Below are 19,989 nucleotides of genomic sequence, written 5' to 3'. Positions count from 1 at the left end.
GCCGGGGAACTAGTAAGTCTTGACGGAATTATCATTATTATTATTATTATCATATACCTCAAGACTCTTGTCTTGATAATAATTCAGGCGTCATAATGACATGGTATCAAGAAATTGGATTCGCTACTAAACATTGAACCTATTTTCACACGGCGCATAGGTTAATAATATGATTTAATGTTAATTTAAACAAGCGTAAACTGAAGTAACGTATATCGTGAGTGTTGTATTTAAATATATATATTATAATTTATTTTTAGCATTTAGCATTTCGTGGGTGGTTATGGAAACGAATTTCCGTTTAAATATTAGCATTACTCAATAAAATATCGAGTGCACTCGACCTACCCCTTTTAACCTCTTTTACCATTTCAACATATACACATCGCATATGACATGTCCTTTTAAACTCTTGGGTACAATACCGAGCAAATATTTGTGATACATAAGCGCACTGTTGAACTGTTAAACTTATATATTTATAAATTTTATTATTTGTGTCTCACTTTTATGTACGGAATATAGCAACAATAAAACGTAATTTACTTTTTAATCTAAGCGGCTAAACTTGTTTTTTGTTTTATAAAACTCTAATAATAATGTAACTAAAAAGTTTATCGTTATCTTTTTAAATATTTTGTATTTTTAGTGCTCTATTTTTCGAGTAAAAAGTTATGTCGAGTAAAACAAATTACTCAAAATTTATCATAACTTTTGCTAAATATTATTAAACTCGGTAATAAAAATTTTTTTCAACTTAAATTTTCATATAAAACGGCAGCGGTTAGTTACTTTAATGCTGTACTGTACACGAAATTATTTTAAAATAAAAAAGAAAATGAAGAAATGATAGATCGAAATGTCTTTCTCGGAAAGCGGATATACTTCGAAAATTTCTCTGTTCCATCAAGCTAAAGTCCGGAAAATGAAATAATACATATAGTATTGTAGGTAATGTACACTGTAAAAAAAAAACCGGTGTAAGTCCATGCGGTGTACGGTGTTAATAATTCCGGTATTAAATTCAACACCGAAATCGGTGTAGTAGTAACACCGTTCGCGGTGTAAATATTTTTTTTTGGTGTTAAGTCGGTGTTATAGATTTTCCGGTGTTGATAATATTTTGACTGACACAATTTTTATAATTAAACTATTTATGTTTGATAATTAAAAATAAATAATCAAAAAAAGTAAATATTTAACTTAGAAAGTTTGAAATAATAAAATATTGAGTCGATAAAAATTTTTAATTAAAATATATACACTGTAAAAAATTTCGATGTAAAAATGGGTGAAATACTGATGTGAAATTCTCTCGATGTAAATTTTCGATCCGTGTTACTTTAATACCATTATTAAAGGACAATTCTAGAACATCATATGAATAATCGGAAACTTCAAAATAGTGCATTTTAGTAATTATTTCATAACTTTGAAGTATTTTTTTTAAGATTTTCGGAATATTTCTAAGATAATTTTAGAATCAATGCAATTTATTTGAAGCAATTTAGTTGAAATTTTGTCCTTAAATCTTACGTGGAACCTTTTTTGAATAATCTTAAGTCATTTTTTTAACTATTTGAGAACAAATTTTGAATACTTTTAAGACATTTTTCGGATATTTTTGAGACAATTGTGGAAAATTTGTTGAAGGATTTTAGAGTGTTTTTACAACAAATTTGAAACATATTATATTTTTAGAACAATTTTACGATAATTTTGAACGTTTCTTAAATGATATTCATAGAGATAATTTATTTTTGCACACCGATAGAAATTTTAACTTGACTCAAGAGCAAAAATCTTGAACCAAGAACACCAATTGAAAGAAAATGAATTTCTTGAGCCAAGAGGAAATATTCTTGAGTCGAGATAATTTTCTTAATTCATGAGAATCTATCTTGACTCAAGAATTTTTCCTCTTGACGCAAGAAATTCATTTTCTACCAATTGGTGTTCTTAGTTCAAGATTTTTGCTCTTGAGTCGAGTTAAAATTTTTATCAGTGCACAGCTGTAGATTTGTCCCGTAATTAATGGATGAAAAATTTTTTGGACAATTTTAGGACGTTTATGGGACAATTTAAGAATTTACAAATTACCCATTCACGGTGAAATTCAAAGAATTTTCTTTTACAGTCGACGCTCTCTCTATTTGACCACATTCTTCCTCTATATTTGACGATTTTACACAGCTCTTATGGACAAGGACGAGTCAAATACAGAGAATGGTCTTGTACGGGTGAGTCAAATACAGAGAGCGTTGACTGTATAATGATAATATAATGCTATTATGTAAGCTATGGGAGATTATGTGTTACAATATGAGTTTATGTGCAAATTAAATATCAGAAAAAAAAAAGCCAAGTTATCAAATTATTAATTTATTATGTTAAAAACATCCATTATATTGTTAGCTTGTTTTATAACATTCATTAAATCGATTTCTGCGTAATTTTATAAATTAAAAATTTTTCAATGAATTTTACTTGTCTCATTTTGATAAATATTGAATAATAATTGTGTGTTATGGATCATGTAATATTCATACTCCGATACGGTGTAAATTTATTCTACTGTTACACCGTTATTACACCGATTTAACACCGGATTCTTAACACCGCAAAAGAACACCGCTACACCGGTGTTAATATCCAGGTGTTACATAACGGTGTTAAAATGAGTCCATTTTAACACTGCTTTTTTTACAGTGTAATGTAATGTATGTATGGTATAGATATGAAGAAATTTTTTCTATAAAATAGAGCCTCATTTCATGAATCTTTTGACCTGTGCAATAGCGCAAAGTAAAGTGAAAAATTCTCTTAGATCTTTACGCGTCGGACATACGAATATCTGCATAGTGAAGCTGCTGAAAGTTATTCAAACGAGTGAATGCCTGCACGATGCAGAGACACTGCAGCACTACTGTAATGTAGTAATATATAGTAGATAAAAAAACTAAATTCAGATCCCGTTATCGCACTTAATAAAGACATAATTAACAAATTATTCATTTTTATGTGAATAATAATGTAGAGAAGTATAATTAATTTTGATAATAAATCATATGTAAAAATAAAATACGGTATGATATATGATAATTTATCATTTTTTTCACTACGCTACCTGTATTAAAATTTCCCCGCCAAATGCCGTGAGCGTATAACGCTGTAATTTTAGTAGACAGCTCTGGCTCTGGAACGAGGACGAGGCACTCACCTGGAACAAGATAACAAAACAGGAAAGTCAGCTATAAAAGTATAACGCTCAATATTCATAAAATTTACAAACTTTCAACAGTAAGTCCAGTAATTTTTATTTTAATTTCAATGTCAAAACTACGTAAAAAAAATTTGACCAATAAAAAAGAAGAAATCAACAAACATTGAAAAAAAATATTTTTATTAATAAAAAAATATAAAAAGTAAAATAGAAAGATAATGATACGATGCAATGTTTTGTAGTAAAAATAATTAACAAAAAAGAGAAAATTAAAATTACGAAATAGAGTCAAGTGCATTCGACGATACATGAGGAGACACGTTTAAGATGACGGGTACAAAAGGAAAATGTGTATTATTATTATGGAAGGTAATGTGTATATCATTTTGAAGCTCCACTCGAGGTTTCTTGAGAAATAAAAGCAAAAAATTTTTCAACCCTCATCTCGCAGTAATCGTGGTAATTAAAAAATTTTATTGCATTCTAACGTCGTAATTTTTTTACCTTGTATTTATTTTTTTTTCTTTACATTTTAACGTTCATAACGAAGCGGGAGAAGTAAAAACGATCGATATTCGCGAGACCCGTTTTCTCTACTGCATAGCGTCTACTACCAGCGTTTAGAAAATGGTTTGGACGTTATAGCTCTTTCTCTAACTCTATACTACTCTTTAACTTCTGTACCTACGCTTCCCTTCGATGTATCCACGTATTTTGCTCTCCATTGTATTCACACGGTTTTCCTATCCCTGACCCACTTAACTTTTAATTTTGAAACAAAACGATCAGTTGTTCCTGTACTGGTGCTTTAATTTGAAACTCCGCTCCGCGTGTTAAATATAAAATATGGATTTAAAATCAAGCATCAATGAAGACAAAAAAATATTAATCAAGTTCAATTTCAAAACACGGAAAAAAAAAAATAATAATCACAATAATAAATTTCCAACAAAACAAGTTAAAAGGTCACAGATTTGTTTTATGAAATGATGATTATGATATAAGTAACGCGATAATTAAACAGCAGCCAAGTGCAAATAGCATAAATTGTTCAAGACATTAATATTTATTCTTAGGTAATTTAGATTAGAAACTACGTAGACTTTATTTCAAGAACATATCTCAAGTTTTTTGAATATTTTATTTACTTAAAAATTAATTTATTTACTACTGAATTCCTTTTTCTCAAATAACAAATAACAATTTAACTTAACTTTTAGAAAATTAAAAATATTTTATTAAAAAAGATATGTCTGCCCGATTGCTTCGTATATATATATATATATATATATATATATATATATATATATATATATATATATATATATATATATATATATATATATATATATATATATATATATATATATATATATATATATATATTTTTTTATATTTTATATAAAAGCTATTGAATGTAAATATTTCTTAAACTAGCAAAGTGAAGGTTTCAATAAAAAATGATATTAAATATGTTTCTTGAATTTTTCTGAAAAAAAAAAAATAATAATAATAATAATGATAATAACAAATAAACATTCATGTCCATTCATCTGTGAAATAGAAAATTTCCTTTATCCATGACGTTGACAATGCGTGTGGGGCCTTGTATGTTAAATGTAAAATATTTCAAAAAAAATAAATAAATAAAACAAAAAATAGTATATTACACCCCTTGGGAAGGAAAATAAGAGAAGTCTCAGATCACATGTAATTGTTGGCCGAGGCGAAGCCGAGGTCAACAAACATGTGATCTGAGGTTTTCTTTTTTACTTCCTAAGGGCTGTATACTATTTTTTTGTCCGACGAAGGCGGAAAGCGGCAACTTTGTTTAGCGCAGCGGGACGAAAGTTGCCACTTTCCGCCCGGAGGGCAAAAAAAGAAATTTTCTTAACGAAAATGCCGTGAGGTTTTACTTTGAAGAGCTTGACCTTTAAGACATTCGCGAGTCGAGACACGTTGTATTACGACAAGCGGAAAAGTTGTGTGTGAACGAATTGGCTGAGACAAGTCAAGTACAAAGTAAAGACGAGAAGAGGGAGTGAAAATATTAGAGGTTGTCATTATCGTCTGCGTTGTCGTCATATAATAGTAGTCGAGACGACTGTTAGATGCTCGTATTGAGTGTAATGGCTTGTATTTTTACCCTTGCAACTCTATTTACTTTTGTAATCACAACGTCACTACGTCGCTGAAAATATAAATAGACCAAATAATCTCTTAATAGCTTGTAAGCGTTTATTATAAACGCACAAACTATTAAATTATTTTCATATTATAAATTTATTATCACCAAGTACAACCAAATTTTCCATCAATTAAAATTTACTAATTTATCTAACAAACATTTCAGTGCCGGCTAAACCTTGACCAATTTACCAATATGTCTGGGGCGCATCTGCTATATTTTGGATCTATTCCAATTAAGAATAAAGTCGAAAGATTATTTAACTTTAACAAAATTTAACGACAGTTAATAGAACATTACAAGACCAAAAAAAGAATTAATACCATAGCACTGTTAACGATTCTGCAAAAAAATATTTAATACTCTGAAACTTTTTTTTAATAAAAGACAGCCGACATTTGTTATTTCTGATTACATGATACACACTTGAAATCAATATCAACAATTTCATGAAAAAAATTTCATTGCATTTAGCGCCAAAAAAAAAAAAATAAAAAAAAAAAAACAAAATGAATGGTACATCAAATAAAGTATAAAACTAATTGATGAATTTATATTGAAGTTAAATGATTCTCAAAGCTAAAATAAGTTATTCAATCGGTAACAAAATACGAACCGATAACAAATTTATCTTTTTCCAGCTGTTCGATGTATCCCACAGTAATATTTACGATTGATCATTAACTTTCCTTTCACACCCTCGCCCTCTTTCAACCGCTTTTACTTTGACTAACCATCAATACATCCTACATTTTTCCACCGCGGGAACAGAACTAAATGGAAGATAAATATTGGCGGATCAAAAATCCACCCTCCTATTTAAGCCGTTCTTGTCAATGGGAAAAATAGAATCAGTAAGTGAATGAAGTTGAAATAAAAAATCATGTTAAATAAATAAGTTTTCCTGAAAAATTCAATCGCGACGTGCAAACATGAACCTTTCGGTACCACTCGCACACAAATGTTTATAAATATACAACTACACCTACACCTACACCTACACCTGGATACATGACATAGACAGAAACATTTGAAAATGTAAAATGTTTTATTGATGAAGAACCACTCATCCAAATCCATGTGTATCCTAATACCGCAGCCCAACAACGGTGACTTTGTTTCTCTCTGTCTCGCCCATTGGAGATGGGCAAACTAGGGCTGGCTTCTATTCAACCCTCCTCATACTCTGTTAAATCACTAAGCATATATATGTCTCCAAATATATGTTTCTGTCTGTATGTCTGTTTATATATGACAGCATCTGTGCAATGTAGTAACGTTGATAGTATAGTAGGATGATCATGCGCGTGAGATGCTCGGGCAGCATAACTCCAGTATTATGCGTATTTCACATCGACACCGAAATAGAATACGACGAAGATAGGGACCGTGTAAACTAACAATAGAGGGAGAACAAGAGAGGCTTTGTATCATTAGGCCCGAGGCCAAACACGTCGCCAATTTCCCTCATAATTCCTGTTACTCTGGGTATCCCCCCAACCGGACCAAATTTAAAGATTTCCTATACCCAGTAGCCTGGATACCGGCACGATTGGACGATAAATTTCATATTAGGTCAATATTACCTCTCAAATTCCTACGTGCTGTTGATGTTGCCGCTGTTGCGGTTGTTGTTAAACTTCCAGCACTAAATCCAGTTTCTGTAATACGCAATCTATTTTGCACCAAGTAAACAATACTCCACGCTATTGATACTAGCGGTACCCACATTTTGACGTATTAGAAGCGAATTATGTCTGACAAATTTTTTTGTACTAAAAGATAATATAAAATATTGCTTTTTATTTTTATTTTTTATTTACTTCACTTCTACCATATCACTTTTTGCTACTTCCAAATTTAAAATAAAACCAACACGTCTGCTGGCCCATTGCCAGCATAAAGTGTATATAATATTTATTTATCACAAAACACCACGTGGCTACTGATGAAACACGTGATGAGGAAGATGAACGAACGAATGAGGTAAATTAAATGTATACATATGTCAGCAGGGTTTTATTATCACATATATACGTGGTACGTGTATGCGTTTGTATGCTATCCACAGAAACAGAAAGATGTCAAAACAAGACGTGACTAAAAAAGGATGACAAAAAATCCTTCCATAGATATTTACACTTAAAATATATACATAGAGTATTACATATAGAATCTAGATTCTAGAATGTAGAATAATAAAAAATCTATATTCTTTTGTGGTACTGATTAAAATCCCGTCAAATATATAACCCGCGGGTATCCTACAGCCAGAAAAGCTTGCATTAAAAGCCACAGCTAGCCCACCACTGCTGAGAGTAATCAGAATCACTGAATGATCTCTCGACTATACGGATTTAAAGATTCTTAGCATTGCCTACTGCTACTATCCAATCTTCTATATTCAAATTCTTGTTCGGACTAAATTTAGCAATCTCAAGTGAATGTGTTCCACATAGTTTTGGCCACCACTCTCGACTCAGCAGCCATCCATCGCCGCAAATGCTCGGAGATTTAAAAAAGTAAACTAAGTTAAACCTAAAAGCATTTTGTTCGTTGGTGCCATTGCTCGAAAGCTCATACTCGCTCACTAACGGCAGTGTCATGATGTTGTTTGTTGACATTAATAACAATAACAATAATGATATTCTTTGACCGACGTAATATTGTATTATCTAGTGCATGAATAATTTTATCGACATTTCACGGTGGCTCGTATCAATGTTCAAGTACTCTTGGACGCTGTTGTTCGTGGACGGTTGCCGGTACTATTACTGCTGTTGGAACTTTATGTAATGGTGATTTTGGAAGCGGTTGATACTGTAAGCACCGATGGCGAGCGTTGGTTTAGCAGGGTATGCCCAAAGTGGAGTTTAGTCTAGTGCAGTGTCGAGGAAGCGAAGATCCGAGTAAAACCATTAGTGCTTGAAACCGGTTGCCGAACGTGTCAGTTGATCGTTCGCCAAACTTGAATACATATTCCAACGGGAAATTTATCTCCTTTCTCATAGGACATTGTGCTTGCGGCTATATAAACCATCAACATCAACAATAACAACAATAACAACAATAACAATAACAACAACAACAACAACAACAACAACAACAATAACAACATTACCACGCTTAATGTTATCATATTCGCATACATATACATATTTGTACAGGGTAAAGAGAATGAGAGCATATGATATTATGGAGTACCGAATGTGTATGCGCGGAACATTAATCCAAAATAAATGTAACCATCCATATGGATGTTTACTCAATATGAGACATTGTATTATCTGAATACAAATGTAGATGTACGCGCAAACGAGTACATGTTGTGATGATATATATTTAAATTATATGCATGAATGGAAAGGAAATACATTTGCACAGAGTTTAAAGATGTATGCGCGTTGGTTAAGCAAAATCTTGGAAATGGAAATAGGTTGGTAAAGCCGAATGCTGAAATGCGAACTGCGGCTTATATACTCTTTTAAATCTTGGAGAACACGAGTAGACTAGTTTACTCTATTTTTTTATTTTTACTTTCGTCTTTATATTCCTCATTTTTTCTCTCGGCTCGCCAGAACTGAACGACTGGGGGACTGGATACCTCTCTTCAGTCTAGTATATTCTAGTACCATTTCCAAGCTGGGGTCGCATTAAATTCGTCATCTCGAAACGATAGCATGACACCGTATATTCCATTGAGCCTATCCCGTATCAAAGATCTCGAGGATGTAATAAATGTGTATTAGTATGGTGTGTAGGAGGATAGGAAACGAGATATTGGTCGCCGCATTAGCTGCATCTTTAGACGGTTTTTTCTTTTATCTGTGTTCTTTTTGTATAGATAGATATATTTCTGAAGGTTATTTTTTTTTTTTTTTTTTTTTTTTTTTTTTTTTAACAAGGGGAGATGACTCCTTGAGGCAAGAAAATGATTGGGAATCAATTTCCGACAGGGTGACGGTGAGAAAACGGAAGCGAAATATAAAAAGCTCTGACATGGCAAAAAGACATAGGCTTCTTCTTTTTCTTTTTTTATTTTTCTCATGGCTTTTTTATTTATTTATTATTTATCTATCTTTTTATTTCATTTATACCCTCGATTCTTCAGTAAGACCTATTTTCACGGTAAGTAGGGATGTTAGCGACGAGTGCCATCTAAGAGATATAAGGCAACTTAAGTATCGTCAGTTAAAATTTTTATTCATACATAATATAATAATTTAACTGGTGTATAACCGTCAAGATTCATTGAAATCATTGATAATAAATTTATTACATTATTAAAAAACAGTAAAATCAATCAATGATTAGATTGTTTAATATTCATTAATTTTACGGTAAAGTAAAAAGGTTTTATTCCTAAAATGTCGGAACGAAATCCGACTTTTATTTCTACTTTTTTCGATTTAAAAAAATGTATTCCCACCAAACAAAATTTAATTGAGTTAAAGTTAATCAAATTGATGAATTAAAAATAAAATTTACAGAGCGCGTAGAATGATAATAAAAATTAAAAAAAAACGAAATTCTTGTAATTATTCAAAACTTAATAAAAGTAAAAATAGACTGTACTACTAACTATTTGTCAATTATTCTCTATCATTGGTCAATGAATCCATGAATATTGCAATAATTCAATGTGTCATGTGTAAAGTCCTGACCACAATCATACTATGAATCCAATTGTTCACACGCGGTTGCGTGAATCCACGTGTACACACTGAAACTGAAAATCTACCGAACCATTTGCATGTAAATGACATCACTGAATCCGCGGCTGTCCAGCGTCCAACAAAATTGGACTCCACTTTTCATCACGTTACTTTTAATCATCAAATTTGACATTTGTCATTCGAATATGGTCACCAAAAAATAAAAATAATAATTATTATTATTATCAAAACTTGAACAAAAAATAAGAATATTTTCTTTTTTAAATCAGTGACAAGAGATTAAGCTTTTTAAATTCATACCTCGACACAGATCTCTACTCAGTCTATTGTCTACATCTTAATCTGCGCTAAACAATATAAAGAATTACAAAGAAGACACTTAATATGTAGAGACTGAAATCTTTCAAGTGCTATTATACATTTTTTAAGACACGCGATGATAGGGTCAAATGACTGTGGCATCCAGATATAAACATCGCTAACCTAAGCATTTTTCATGTCAAGCTTATAGTCTTTCAGCTGACATTAATAAAAAAAATTTATTTTTACTATCAAGCTTTTTAAACACATACGATATTTTTTTTTTAATTATATTGTTATGTATAATGAAAAAATAACGGTCTAGATATTAATTATTAGTCGTTAATTGTTTTCGTATCACCAACCTATCGATTTTTTATTATCATTAACGCCTGAAAAACAAAGTACAAGACTGCATAAAATAATTTCTATAAAAATACCGTCCTGTTATATTTATAAATGAGAAAATAATAAAAATAAAACTGACAAATGAGCTTATATATATATACCGCGTGTAAATAAATATCAATCAATTTGGTTAGTCAAAAATGAAATAATAAATAGCTGTAGCCATGAAAAATATTAAAAAATGATTAAAGCATAAACTTTTTAAAAATGATCAAAGACTGTCGTGCCAGGACTGAAATTATAACATTTGCTTGGCATTTATCCAGAGACAATGCGCTCTACTCATATATCTATGGATTCAGATATTATTGCAACAGAATCTTGGCCTACATTAATAAAGCAGACTGCTCGGGAAACTAACATGTCGGTGCGATGATAGAAGGGGAAGAACAATGTTGGGTTGCGTAAACGGACATAAAACTGATTGTCTCGTCTGTCTCGAGGGCAAAATGACAAGGACGATCGCCAAAAAAACTTCTAATAAATGATATCGACTTCTCGTACACATACACGATTTACATCCGATGAAGTCGAATTGTATTAACGTAAGGTATTGTCATATAGTTGTAATTGCAATACAGCTGTAAGACCGAGTGACCTCAAATGAATTGGAACAAACTCCAGGGGTTGAAATCTACTTTACCCAGCGGTTATCTTCAAAATAAAAGATAAAATAAAAAATTCCAATGGAATAATAATAATTATAAAATCAATAATAATAATAATAATAATAATAATTATTATTATTATTATTATTATTATTATAATAAAATAATAAATAATAAACTTATAATTTCTAATATTATCTCATGAGCTTACCACCTTGTTTACGAACAGGCATCTCAGCTGATTGTCGCAGCTTACTCTAGTGACAATTACCAAGGGCTGATCAGATGATGACAATGACAGCTCGATTGTTGAACGCGCACTTAAAATCACTCACTTCTTGATTATTTATTTATTATTTTATTACTAATTTTTAATGATAAAAAAAAAATGTTAAAACAATAAAAAAATTGTTGGGAAAATAAAAGGAGTCACTATTCATACACAGAAAACTCCTGATAAATTTACTACGTTTTATAATCACGCCGCGTGAATATAGGGCCTTATATTCACACTGCGACGATTCAAGGGTCTTCTATTCGCGCGGTGTCAATTTATCAGGACTGTATTTATGTATGCATACAAGTGCCTTAAAATACTGACAATTAAAGCTCACGTTACACTGAGAAAAAAAAACCCTGGTGTCACAAGTACTGAAGCACGTAGAATAAACGAAAAAAATAGATTTAATAATTAAATAAGGGATTTATCAATTGCAAACGGACTTTACACGATAAACAATCCGAATAAATATAATTAACGTTAAAGTATAACAATATAATACATAAACACACACCACGACCACGGCAATATGGCGTAAGCGCGAGTTTAGAGCAGCCGGAAAACTGACTCCCGGTTAGTGTGATTGGTCGATTGCATCTTGTGACGTCATACGACGACGCTACGACCCCGTGGTGGTTTGTTGAATGCGTCTGTCAAAATCATCCCTGTATAATAACACTACCTACAAGTATTCGCGTTTATCTATCGAGTATTAGCAAATCTAGAGCAAAAACTACTGGGGTAATTCAAAGGTGTTTTTGGAACGTACGCAAAGCGTCACTAGCGGTCGACTGATGCGTATGACGCCATCTTCTAACCGTCTTTATAACTTAGGGTCTTCTAACAACGCGCATGCGTACTCACTTCCATGCGCGTGAGGAACGATTGCGCAGAAAAGATGCACGCAAGTTTAAAATTTACAACCGCTGTTGTATACATTGTTTTTCAATGAAAATAAGGTTATGCGAATATTTTTTGATGGTTTTTAATTAATTTTATATTTTATATACAATGGCATTGCAACCTTCTATTGGAAGTGTACCCCCAGGTGCGATCCAAGTTAGCAGAATCGAAGCCACTGCTTATCAGTACCGGCAAATTAAAGAATGGCCTCACTTTCGTGATGTGTAAATATTCTTATGCAGATTTTTTGTTTAATTTAAGGAATAAATTTTAAAAATAAAAAATTGTGAATGTTATTTTTTAATTTTTTTAATGACATTAAAGTTAGCTGTCACTTGATTAATTTTTAATTTTAATTTAACAATTAAATTATTTAAAACAAATTGCATTTTTAATTTTTTTTAATTTCTACATGTCAATTTTTTATTCTTATTTTTTTTGCCATAATTTATTTGTTAACAAAAGTTCTAAAAATTATTAAATATTTACTAAATTAATTTGCATTTTTTTTATTTAAATAGGTGGCCGTTCAAAGCCGGAGTTCCATTTCTATCTGGCTTAGCCGGTTGCACAGCTTTGGTGATAAATCGCCATTTCAGATTAAAAGTTAAATTACGAAACCAGGGTGTGATAGCATCTCAGATTACTACTGCAACTGGTGCAATAATTTTTGCAACGGCTCCACATATTGCAGTAATATTTTATTTATTCATTATAGCAAAAATTTATGAATGATGATATTAACAGTTACTGTACTTTTCATTTAATGAAAAGTACAGTATTCACTAATTAAATTATATATTTTATTTTTTCCAGTACGTAATGCAGGACTTGTTTTTAAAGTTAACACCATGCCCACTTTGTGTTGAAACAAGAGCAGTTTTAATTCAAACTGGAGCTGCAATCATATATCCTTGTATTGCTGCACCTCTGGCTAATTTTTTCGTAAGTAATTAAAATTTTTTTAAATTAATTAAATGATTAGCTTACTGATTAATGATTTGTTATACTTTAGCTAGCAGCAAGAATTGGAACTTACCGACTACCCTATTTTACTGAAGGGAAAGAAATTTATAAATTATGGATTAAATTCTTGAAACCACTCCGTCTTAAATTAGTTATACTGACGGCTGTTAATATTTTGGCTGCGGGTTTTATTACGTATCAAGAAGCAATGTCAATACAAACAGTTAGATTGAAATTGATAAAGTTTGCTGAACAGTTACATAAAGAAGGAGAAAGTGCTAAGTTACAAAAACTCAAGCAATAAATTTTTTCTATTATTGTTATTTAGTTATTATTAATGATAATGACTTGAAGTAATTTTTGTTAAATGCATTTTAGAATAAAAAATTGTGTATCAATACGAAAATTTTTGAATTTATTTACTCATCAACAGTGTTTATTTGCACTTAATTTTTTGTTAATATCATATATTTTAATTTTATTTTTGAATTAAAGTTCACATTTAAATAATTGAAATTTCACAAGTAGGCACAATATATTTCGTCGTATAATCAATTATAATTTTTTACTAATTATATTTAATACATCAAATCAGGTGGATCTAAATACTGTATTATTTAATTATTGAGATTATAAATCTTAAATTTTTTTAAAGGCGTATTTATAACTCGTAAATAAATCCATTGAAATTAATTTTCAGTTGATTCAATTCTACTCGCATATTGCAATAATCAATATTTTCACTTAATTACAAGAATTAAATTATTGAGTAATAGTATTACTTGACATCAACCTTACTGAGGACGTATCAATATATTTATCATAAAATAATGTAACATTTTTTTTAATTATTACATCATTATAATTGATCTCTTTTGTACTTGAATAACAAATTTTTCCCTTAAAAATAAAGTAAGTTTTAACCTTTATTTATTTAACAACAAATTCTTGACTTAAAATACTTATATAATTAATATATTTTTTTTAAAACCAATATCTACTTGTCAATGTCGCTTGTCAAAGATGAAATTTATGAATTTGCTATAAGTATGCTAAGTAAAAATTTTATTATGTTTATAAAAATTCTTTTTTTTTTCCTACATACAAAAATATTCTGTTAATTACTAAAGTTGATACAAATATTGTAGAATTATTATTGTACAATAAATATATTTTGTTGTTATTTTTACGTACTAATAATTAAATTAAAATATTTATTATACTTAATATTTAAACAGAATAGAATCAATATTAATTCAAGAATTTTTTATAAGATTAAATACGCCAAAAACAAAAAAACTAATAGTACAATATAGATATTACATAAGCAAACAATGGATATGAGTATTCCAATAAAGCCCATTAATTTTTTTGTAAAAATTGATCAAAGATAAACATTTGCTGAAAGTTTGAAAAATTTTAAATATTTATTTTGAAAAAAAAAAAAAAAAAAAAAAAATAATAATTGTATTACTTCAAATTCGATATTTATTTGACCGTAAAAAATTATTTCAACACAGACAGCGATTGGAAGTTTGATATTGATAATTTATAACAATTATAAATTTACGACACATTTTTTAAGCTAATGAAGTTGAATTAAAAATATCTGAATGAAATTCCAACTAAATTGCACTATTTAAATATTAAATAACAATTTTATAAAGCATTGGCAGTTAGTTGGGCGCTTTTTATAAATGATTTAGACTATATTGCTTATCTGAAATCATAAATCGAGATCTCAACAATTAATAACATTAGCTATAAGTAACGATTACAAGTTTTTTTTTTTTTTTGTTTTACACTAATTAATTCTAATATTGATTAATAATTGATAATATTAATTATACTAATACGGCAGTGAAAAAAATATCAGCAACAAAGCTGAATGGGCAGAAAGCTGCTCTAAGTAAATGAAAGCAAAAAATATATGAAAGGCAATATTGATATTTAAATATTAATAAAACGTCTGGTTAAACTGCCAAATACTTAACCCATATAAATGTGTCGTTAATATCCTCTATACTATAATTATTATCCTCTATCCTCTGTACTATAATTATTCAATTTAATTAAAGTACATTACTTGACGATCTAATATAGAACGTTTTTATATTTTAAGTTAATTTTATGATTTTACGCACCAATACATTATTTAAATATTAAACATCTATTAGTTTATTTTATTCTTTATTCAAACGAGATAAAACCTCGTAATTATTTTTAAGTTTATATTTATTTATTTATACTTTTTTAATCTCTAATAATTTTTTAATAGATCCGAGCTTTCGTCCCTTTTATTTAATCACACTCATTTTAAATCACAATGAGATCTTCTCGTTCATTATCGACATTACTGTCTCTCATTATTATATAATAATAATTAATTTACAATATCTTTGTAATTTAATAGTCAGAAATTTTAAACAAGCTGGTTAAATTGAAAAAAATAAAATTGCCGCTTTTCATTGTTATAAGATTAATAATAGTTAATATATAATAAACTATTAATCTAGGTAATTATTTATGAATACAATGAATTACTTATGACATTTTTAACCGATTTTCAGACTTATTACTAAATAAAGAACTCAAATTTATTAACAAATAATTTCTTGCTCGTATATAAATAAATTTTAGATATTACAAACCTTTGTATTAATTTTGTTAATGAATAACAAGTAAAAAAATTATTTATTACTAAATAAACCAAGATAGAGAATATCAATAATAATTTTAAGTAATTTAATTATTCAAACTTAAATTTCAAAGGAATATCAAAAGATTTATAGTAATAACAAAAGCAAAATTAAAATATTCATTCAGGAACAATAATTTTGAAAGCACATAGACAATTAGATTACACGACATAGTAGTAAGGATTAATTAACGATTATTAAAACATACAGAGATGTTTGAATTATTAATAAAATTACTTTGTTATTAATAACAATGACAATTAATTCTTAATAAGTCTGAAACAACGTATGTTAATTAACGTTAAATTTGAATAGTCTAGGCACCATTTAAAAATAAAAATGAAAGTAATTAAAAGTAATTGCGGCCCATTTTACTGTCTTTACGTGAATAATAATTTGTGTTATTTCTTATATATGAATGAATACTAGGGTAATGATAATAATAATTCGTTGAATTAAGACCAGGTGTATTCCACCAAGGATAAAATTGTTGCATTGCTGGAGGTACAACTGATGGTGCCAATAACATCATTTTTGATATGAATAATCATTTTGATGAAATATTAACGCTCGTTTTCGACGTTTGATAATTATTGCCATTCACATTGATGATTTTATTTCCATTATTTGAAATATTTTTGTTGTTGATAGATAAAGGCGAGGGTAGATGAATAGCAATAGATTCTCATTTCTTAGCCGTTTGTTAGCAACGTCTATTGTTCACATGACTTACATAATCTTGATAACTAACTGTTATTTTTTCGCATTGATATCGTTTCAATTTTAAACTACGCCTTAAGTCTGGTGTCACTGAACCTCTATATCCTCCTTTGTGAAGCAATGAGTCTATTGTCTGAATTTTGTCCCAACCTTTCAACATAATTTAATCATTGTAAATTTATTTGTTCAATGCATGAGTAAAATTTAATTAATTGCATTTTTTAAAAATTATTGTAATACTTTTAACTAAAATTTTAAACTTATTAAATATATTACATTTTAAAAAAATATAATAAGAATACATTTTATTTATGTAAATTAATTATTATAAAATGTGAATTAAGGTGGTACCTCGATATATACATTTTCGATTAAAAAAATTCTATAAGTTTCTTGAAATATGCTTTTCGCGGAAGTACTACCTTAAATTTACTACCTTACTTACCTTTACTACCTTAAACATACCTTGTTCTTCAGCAACGCTGGGTAAATAAGTAGCAGTACGTTTGTTTCCTTTCTCGTTATAAAATTCAATAAAGATACCGTGGACACCCAACTCCCAATCTAAGTAATCAGCACCATCTTCAAAATGAAGTAAAATTGATACACTTACGTGTAAACGTGGTAATTCATCACGTGTTATTGGATTGAAACGTGAGTCCTTGAAGGCACTGATGAATAAAAATACCATAACAATCAATTATACTTACTCATAGATTAATTATCTCATAATAATTAAAATAAAAGAATAAATAATAGATTAAGACCTCGTAACAGCATATTCACGCAGACTTGAGTGTAATTGCATAGCGTTGAAAGTGCCAATGCACCCACGTAGACGCATTTCTTTCCCAATCATCCAGGTGACGAAAATCGGGCTGTAAAATTATATTAAATACAATTAATTATTTACTCATCAAGGTCATGCTTTATCTACATCAAAATTACAATAACAAATATTGATTATTGAAATTAAAAGTTTAAAAAACTTGACAATTAAGTTAGAAAAATTAAATCAGAGAAGTATTGAACAAAACTTGGAAAATATAGTAAATATGTACCGTAAATAATGAAAACAACATCAAGATGCTAAACAAAGAAAATGTATAGAGGTCATGAGTCGAATAGGAAACAAAGCAAAACAGAGCGCAAGATGGCGATTATTATTTAAGATAAAGCTTACAAATTACTAGCTTCTAACAGGATAATTATCAATTAATTGTTATTTTATATTAAATAATATAAATAAATAAATTACAATGGTTCGTTGCTGAAATTGGGAGCCTTCGGTGGGTCGAGTTGATTCAATTGACAGTAGACTACATCGAAGCAGTAAAAGGCCATCTCAGGATGCACTATTGATGGATTTTCCGTACCGCTGATACGGTTTGATAATGATGTTGACATTTTTCCAGATGAATTACTTAATTTTAATTTTTTTGTACTGCAGTCATCTGAAGCCATGTTTATCTGGTAGAAATTAAATTATTTAGTATTTAATATAATCAATCAGGCTGTGATTATTTTAATGTTGTATTATAAATTTGATGTCAAATGTCGAATCAATCAGAAAAAAGAGTTGAAGTTGAATTTGAATACTGGTGCTGATGCTGAATGATAAGGAATCAGGTATCCACTTTTATGTGATTATCAGATCAACATCAACTGACACCAACAGGCCCACCACAATCACCAACAGACATTAACGATTAACCACCGACGGGTCAATCAAAACTGACTTAACTGAACAAAAATGAGTTACCAATTTGCCCAGCTGTGTTGCCAATGTTAGCTTGGACTGTTTTGCGGTGAAGTTGAGAACAATGGGTTGATCAAAACATGTTTATTTTTTTTTTTTATATATACTGGAGAAAGCAAAAGCAATACAGGAAATGAGTTAGCAACAGCTACTACTGTGATCGCCGCGACACCAGTGCTCGAGAATAAAGTCTTAGTTTTAAAGCATTTCAGCAAGATGGCGGCTGTGTTGAAGTTCAGTGCTTGAATTTTGCTGTTACGAGGAAGCTGCTGAAAGCGAGAAGTTGAGTTCGAATATTTTAATTCTATAGTGAAAACAGCAGACACTTTTTTTTTCATTTTAAATTAATTATACACCGGTAGATAGAAATAAACAAAGTGAATAATGCTAAAGTTAGATAATATTGAAGTTAGCGGTCAGTTGTCAATTTTAAAAATTTTTTTAACAAAGTAGTTACATGACATTAAAGTTAGCTGTCACTTGATAATTTTTTAATTTTTTTTTAACAAAAAAATTTGTTCTAGGCAATTATTTTTAAAAAATTGCTATTTTAATTTATTAAAATTTCTACAAGTCTATTTTTTTAATATTTTTTTTTTTTGCTATAATTTATTTGTTAAAAAAAATTAAAACAATTGTGAAGCGACAACTAAATTTAATGTCATAGTAGTTGCAATAAAAAAATGCCTCTAAAAATTTTCACTTGTAATTTTTATTAATTTTCACATGTGAAACTTTTTAATTAATTTTTCTTTTTAATAATTTAATTGCTATAAAATTCACAAAAAATTTTTAAATCTGTCAACTTCAGTGTTATTAAAGTTAGCCGATGTTTTAAATTTTTTGATTTACTTTAAATTATTAAATTAGAACTAAAAAATGTTTTTAAAAGATTCCATGTATTGTTTTTTAAGTTTCTTTATAAATGAAAATTTTTTTTTATTTTTTTGTAATCATTTTTTCAGTAAAAAAAAATTCTAAAATTTTTTAGATGTTGGCTAACTTAATTTTCATAGATTTGACAGATATCTGCTAATTTAGATGTCATATTTTCGAATGATCTAAAAGTCAGATAACATTTTAATCATCTGAGATTCAAATTGATAAATCATGAAAATTAAAATAGCAGAAATTAAATTATTTTTAGAATTTTTTATTAAATAAATTAGAGCAAAAAAAAAATTAACGTGTAGAAATTTTAAGAAATTAAAAATGAAATTTTTTAAAAACAATTTTTCAGAACAAATTTCTTTATTAAA

The 19,989-nt window shown here is 29.0% G+C and overlaps 3 protein-coding genes across 15 annotated transcripts in view; 1 reads left to right on the top strand and 2 right to left on the bottom strand.

The window, feature by feature from the left end:
- LOC141531521 (disks large 1 tumor suppressor protein-like) overlaps nt 1-12,452 on the bottom strand; it is a 309,925-nt gene extending 297,473 nt beyond the window's left edge. For 8 of the 12 annotated variants that reach the window (XM_074249392.1, XM_074249393.1, XM_074249399.1 and 5 more), the window contains exons 1-2: nt 6,998-7,157; nt 3,128-3,220 (exon numbers count right to left, since the gene is read on the bottom strand). In XM_074249392.1, coding sequence (XP_074105493.1) covers nt 3,128-3,220; nt 6,998-7,142 — 238 coding nt within the window. In that variant the 5' untranslated portion in view covers nt 7,143-7,157. Of the gene's footprint in view, nt 1-3,127; nt 3,221-6,997; nt 7,158-11,614 lie in introns of those variants that run through there. The other 4 variants (XM_074249400.1, XM_074249401.1, XM_074249405.1 and 1 more) reach the window with 4 other exon arrangements.
- Nucleotides 12,453-12,587: 135 nt separating this feature from the next.
- LOC141531526 (transmembrane protein 126) lies at nt 12,588-13,958 on the top strand. The gene is made up of 4 exons (XM_074249414.1): nt 12,588-12,810; nt 13,108-13,279; nt 13,403-13,531; nt 13,602-13,958. Exons 1-4 carry the CDS (start codon nt 12,695-12,697, stop codon nt 13,854-13,856), a joined length of 672 nt encoding a protein of 223 aa, XP_074105515.1. The 5' UTR covers nt 12,588-12,694; the 3' UTR covers nt 13,857-13,958.
- A 1,055-nt stretch (nt 13,959-15,013) lies between these two features.
- On the bottom strand, nt 15,014-18,876 carry LOC141531525 (nuclear protein AMMECR1). 2 transcript variants are annotated; one of them, XM_074249412.1, is made up of 5 exons: nt 18,734-18,876; nt 18,230-18,441; nt 17,739-17,849; nt 17,437-17,642; nt 15,014-17,121 (listed from the first exon to the last, which is right to left on the bottom strand). In XM_074249412.1, the coding sequence occupies exons 2-5, from the start codon at nt 18,433-18,435 to the stop codon at nt 16,955-16,957; spliced, it is 690 nt and encodes a 229-aa protein (XP_074105513.1). In that variant the 5' UTR covers nt 18,436-18,441; nt 18,734-18,876; the 3' UTR covers nt 15,014-16,954. The 2 variants fall into 2 exon arrangements, with proteins under 2 accessions (XP_074105513.1, XP_074105514.1); XM_074249413.1 differs by lacking the exon at nt 18,734-18,876 and adding an exon at nt 18,716-18,723.
- Nucleotides 18,877-19,989: the final 1,113 nt, after the last annotated feature.

This window comes from Cotesia typhae, unplaced genomic scaffold (genome assembly GCF_013202065.1).
Source record: "Cotesia typhae breed Kobodo isofemale line unplaced genomic scaffold, CoteBio_Ctyphae contig_5, whole genome shotgun sequence".
NCBI classification, from domain to species: domain Eukaryota; kingdom Metazoa; phylum Arthropoda; class Insecta; order Hymenoptera; family Braconidae; genus Cotesia; species Cotesia typhae.
The sequence above is the reverse complement of the archived record's forward strand: the minus strand, read 5'-3'. Positions and strand labels throughout refer to the sequence as shown.

What these genes read in the sequence shown, in the direction of transcription:
- LOC141531526 (XM_074249414.1), top strand. Translation starts at nt 12,695, where the DNA reads ATGGCATTGCAACCTTCTATTGGAAGTGTACCCCCAGGTGCGATCCAA. An exon ending in CAACGGCTCCACATATTGCA is followed by an intron (nt 13,280 to 13,402) that starts GTAATATTTTAT and finishes TATTTTTTCCAG; the next exon opens with TACGTAATGCAGGACTTGTT. An exon ending in CACCTCTGGCTAATTTTTTC is followed by an intron (nt 13,532 to 13,601) that starts GTAAGTAATTAA and finishes GTTATACTTTAG; the next exon opens with CTAGCAGCAAGAATTGGAAC.
- LOC141531525 (XM_074249412.1), bottom strand. Translation starts at nt 18,435, where the DNA reads ATGGCTTCAGATGACTGCAGTACAAAAAAATTAAAATTAAGTAATTCA. An exon ending in AATTTCAGCAACGAACCATT is followed by an intron (nt 17,850 to 18,229) that starts GTAATTTATTTA and finishes ATAATTTTACAG; the next exon opens with CCCGATTTTCGTCACCTGGA. An exon ending in CGTGAATATGCTGTTACGAG is followed by an intron (nt 17,643 to 17,738) that starts GTCTTAATCTAT and finishes TTTATTCATCAG; the next exon opens with TGCCTTCAAGGACTCACGTT.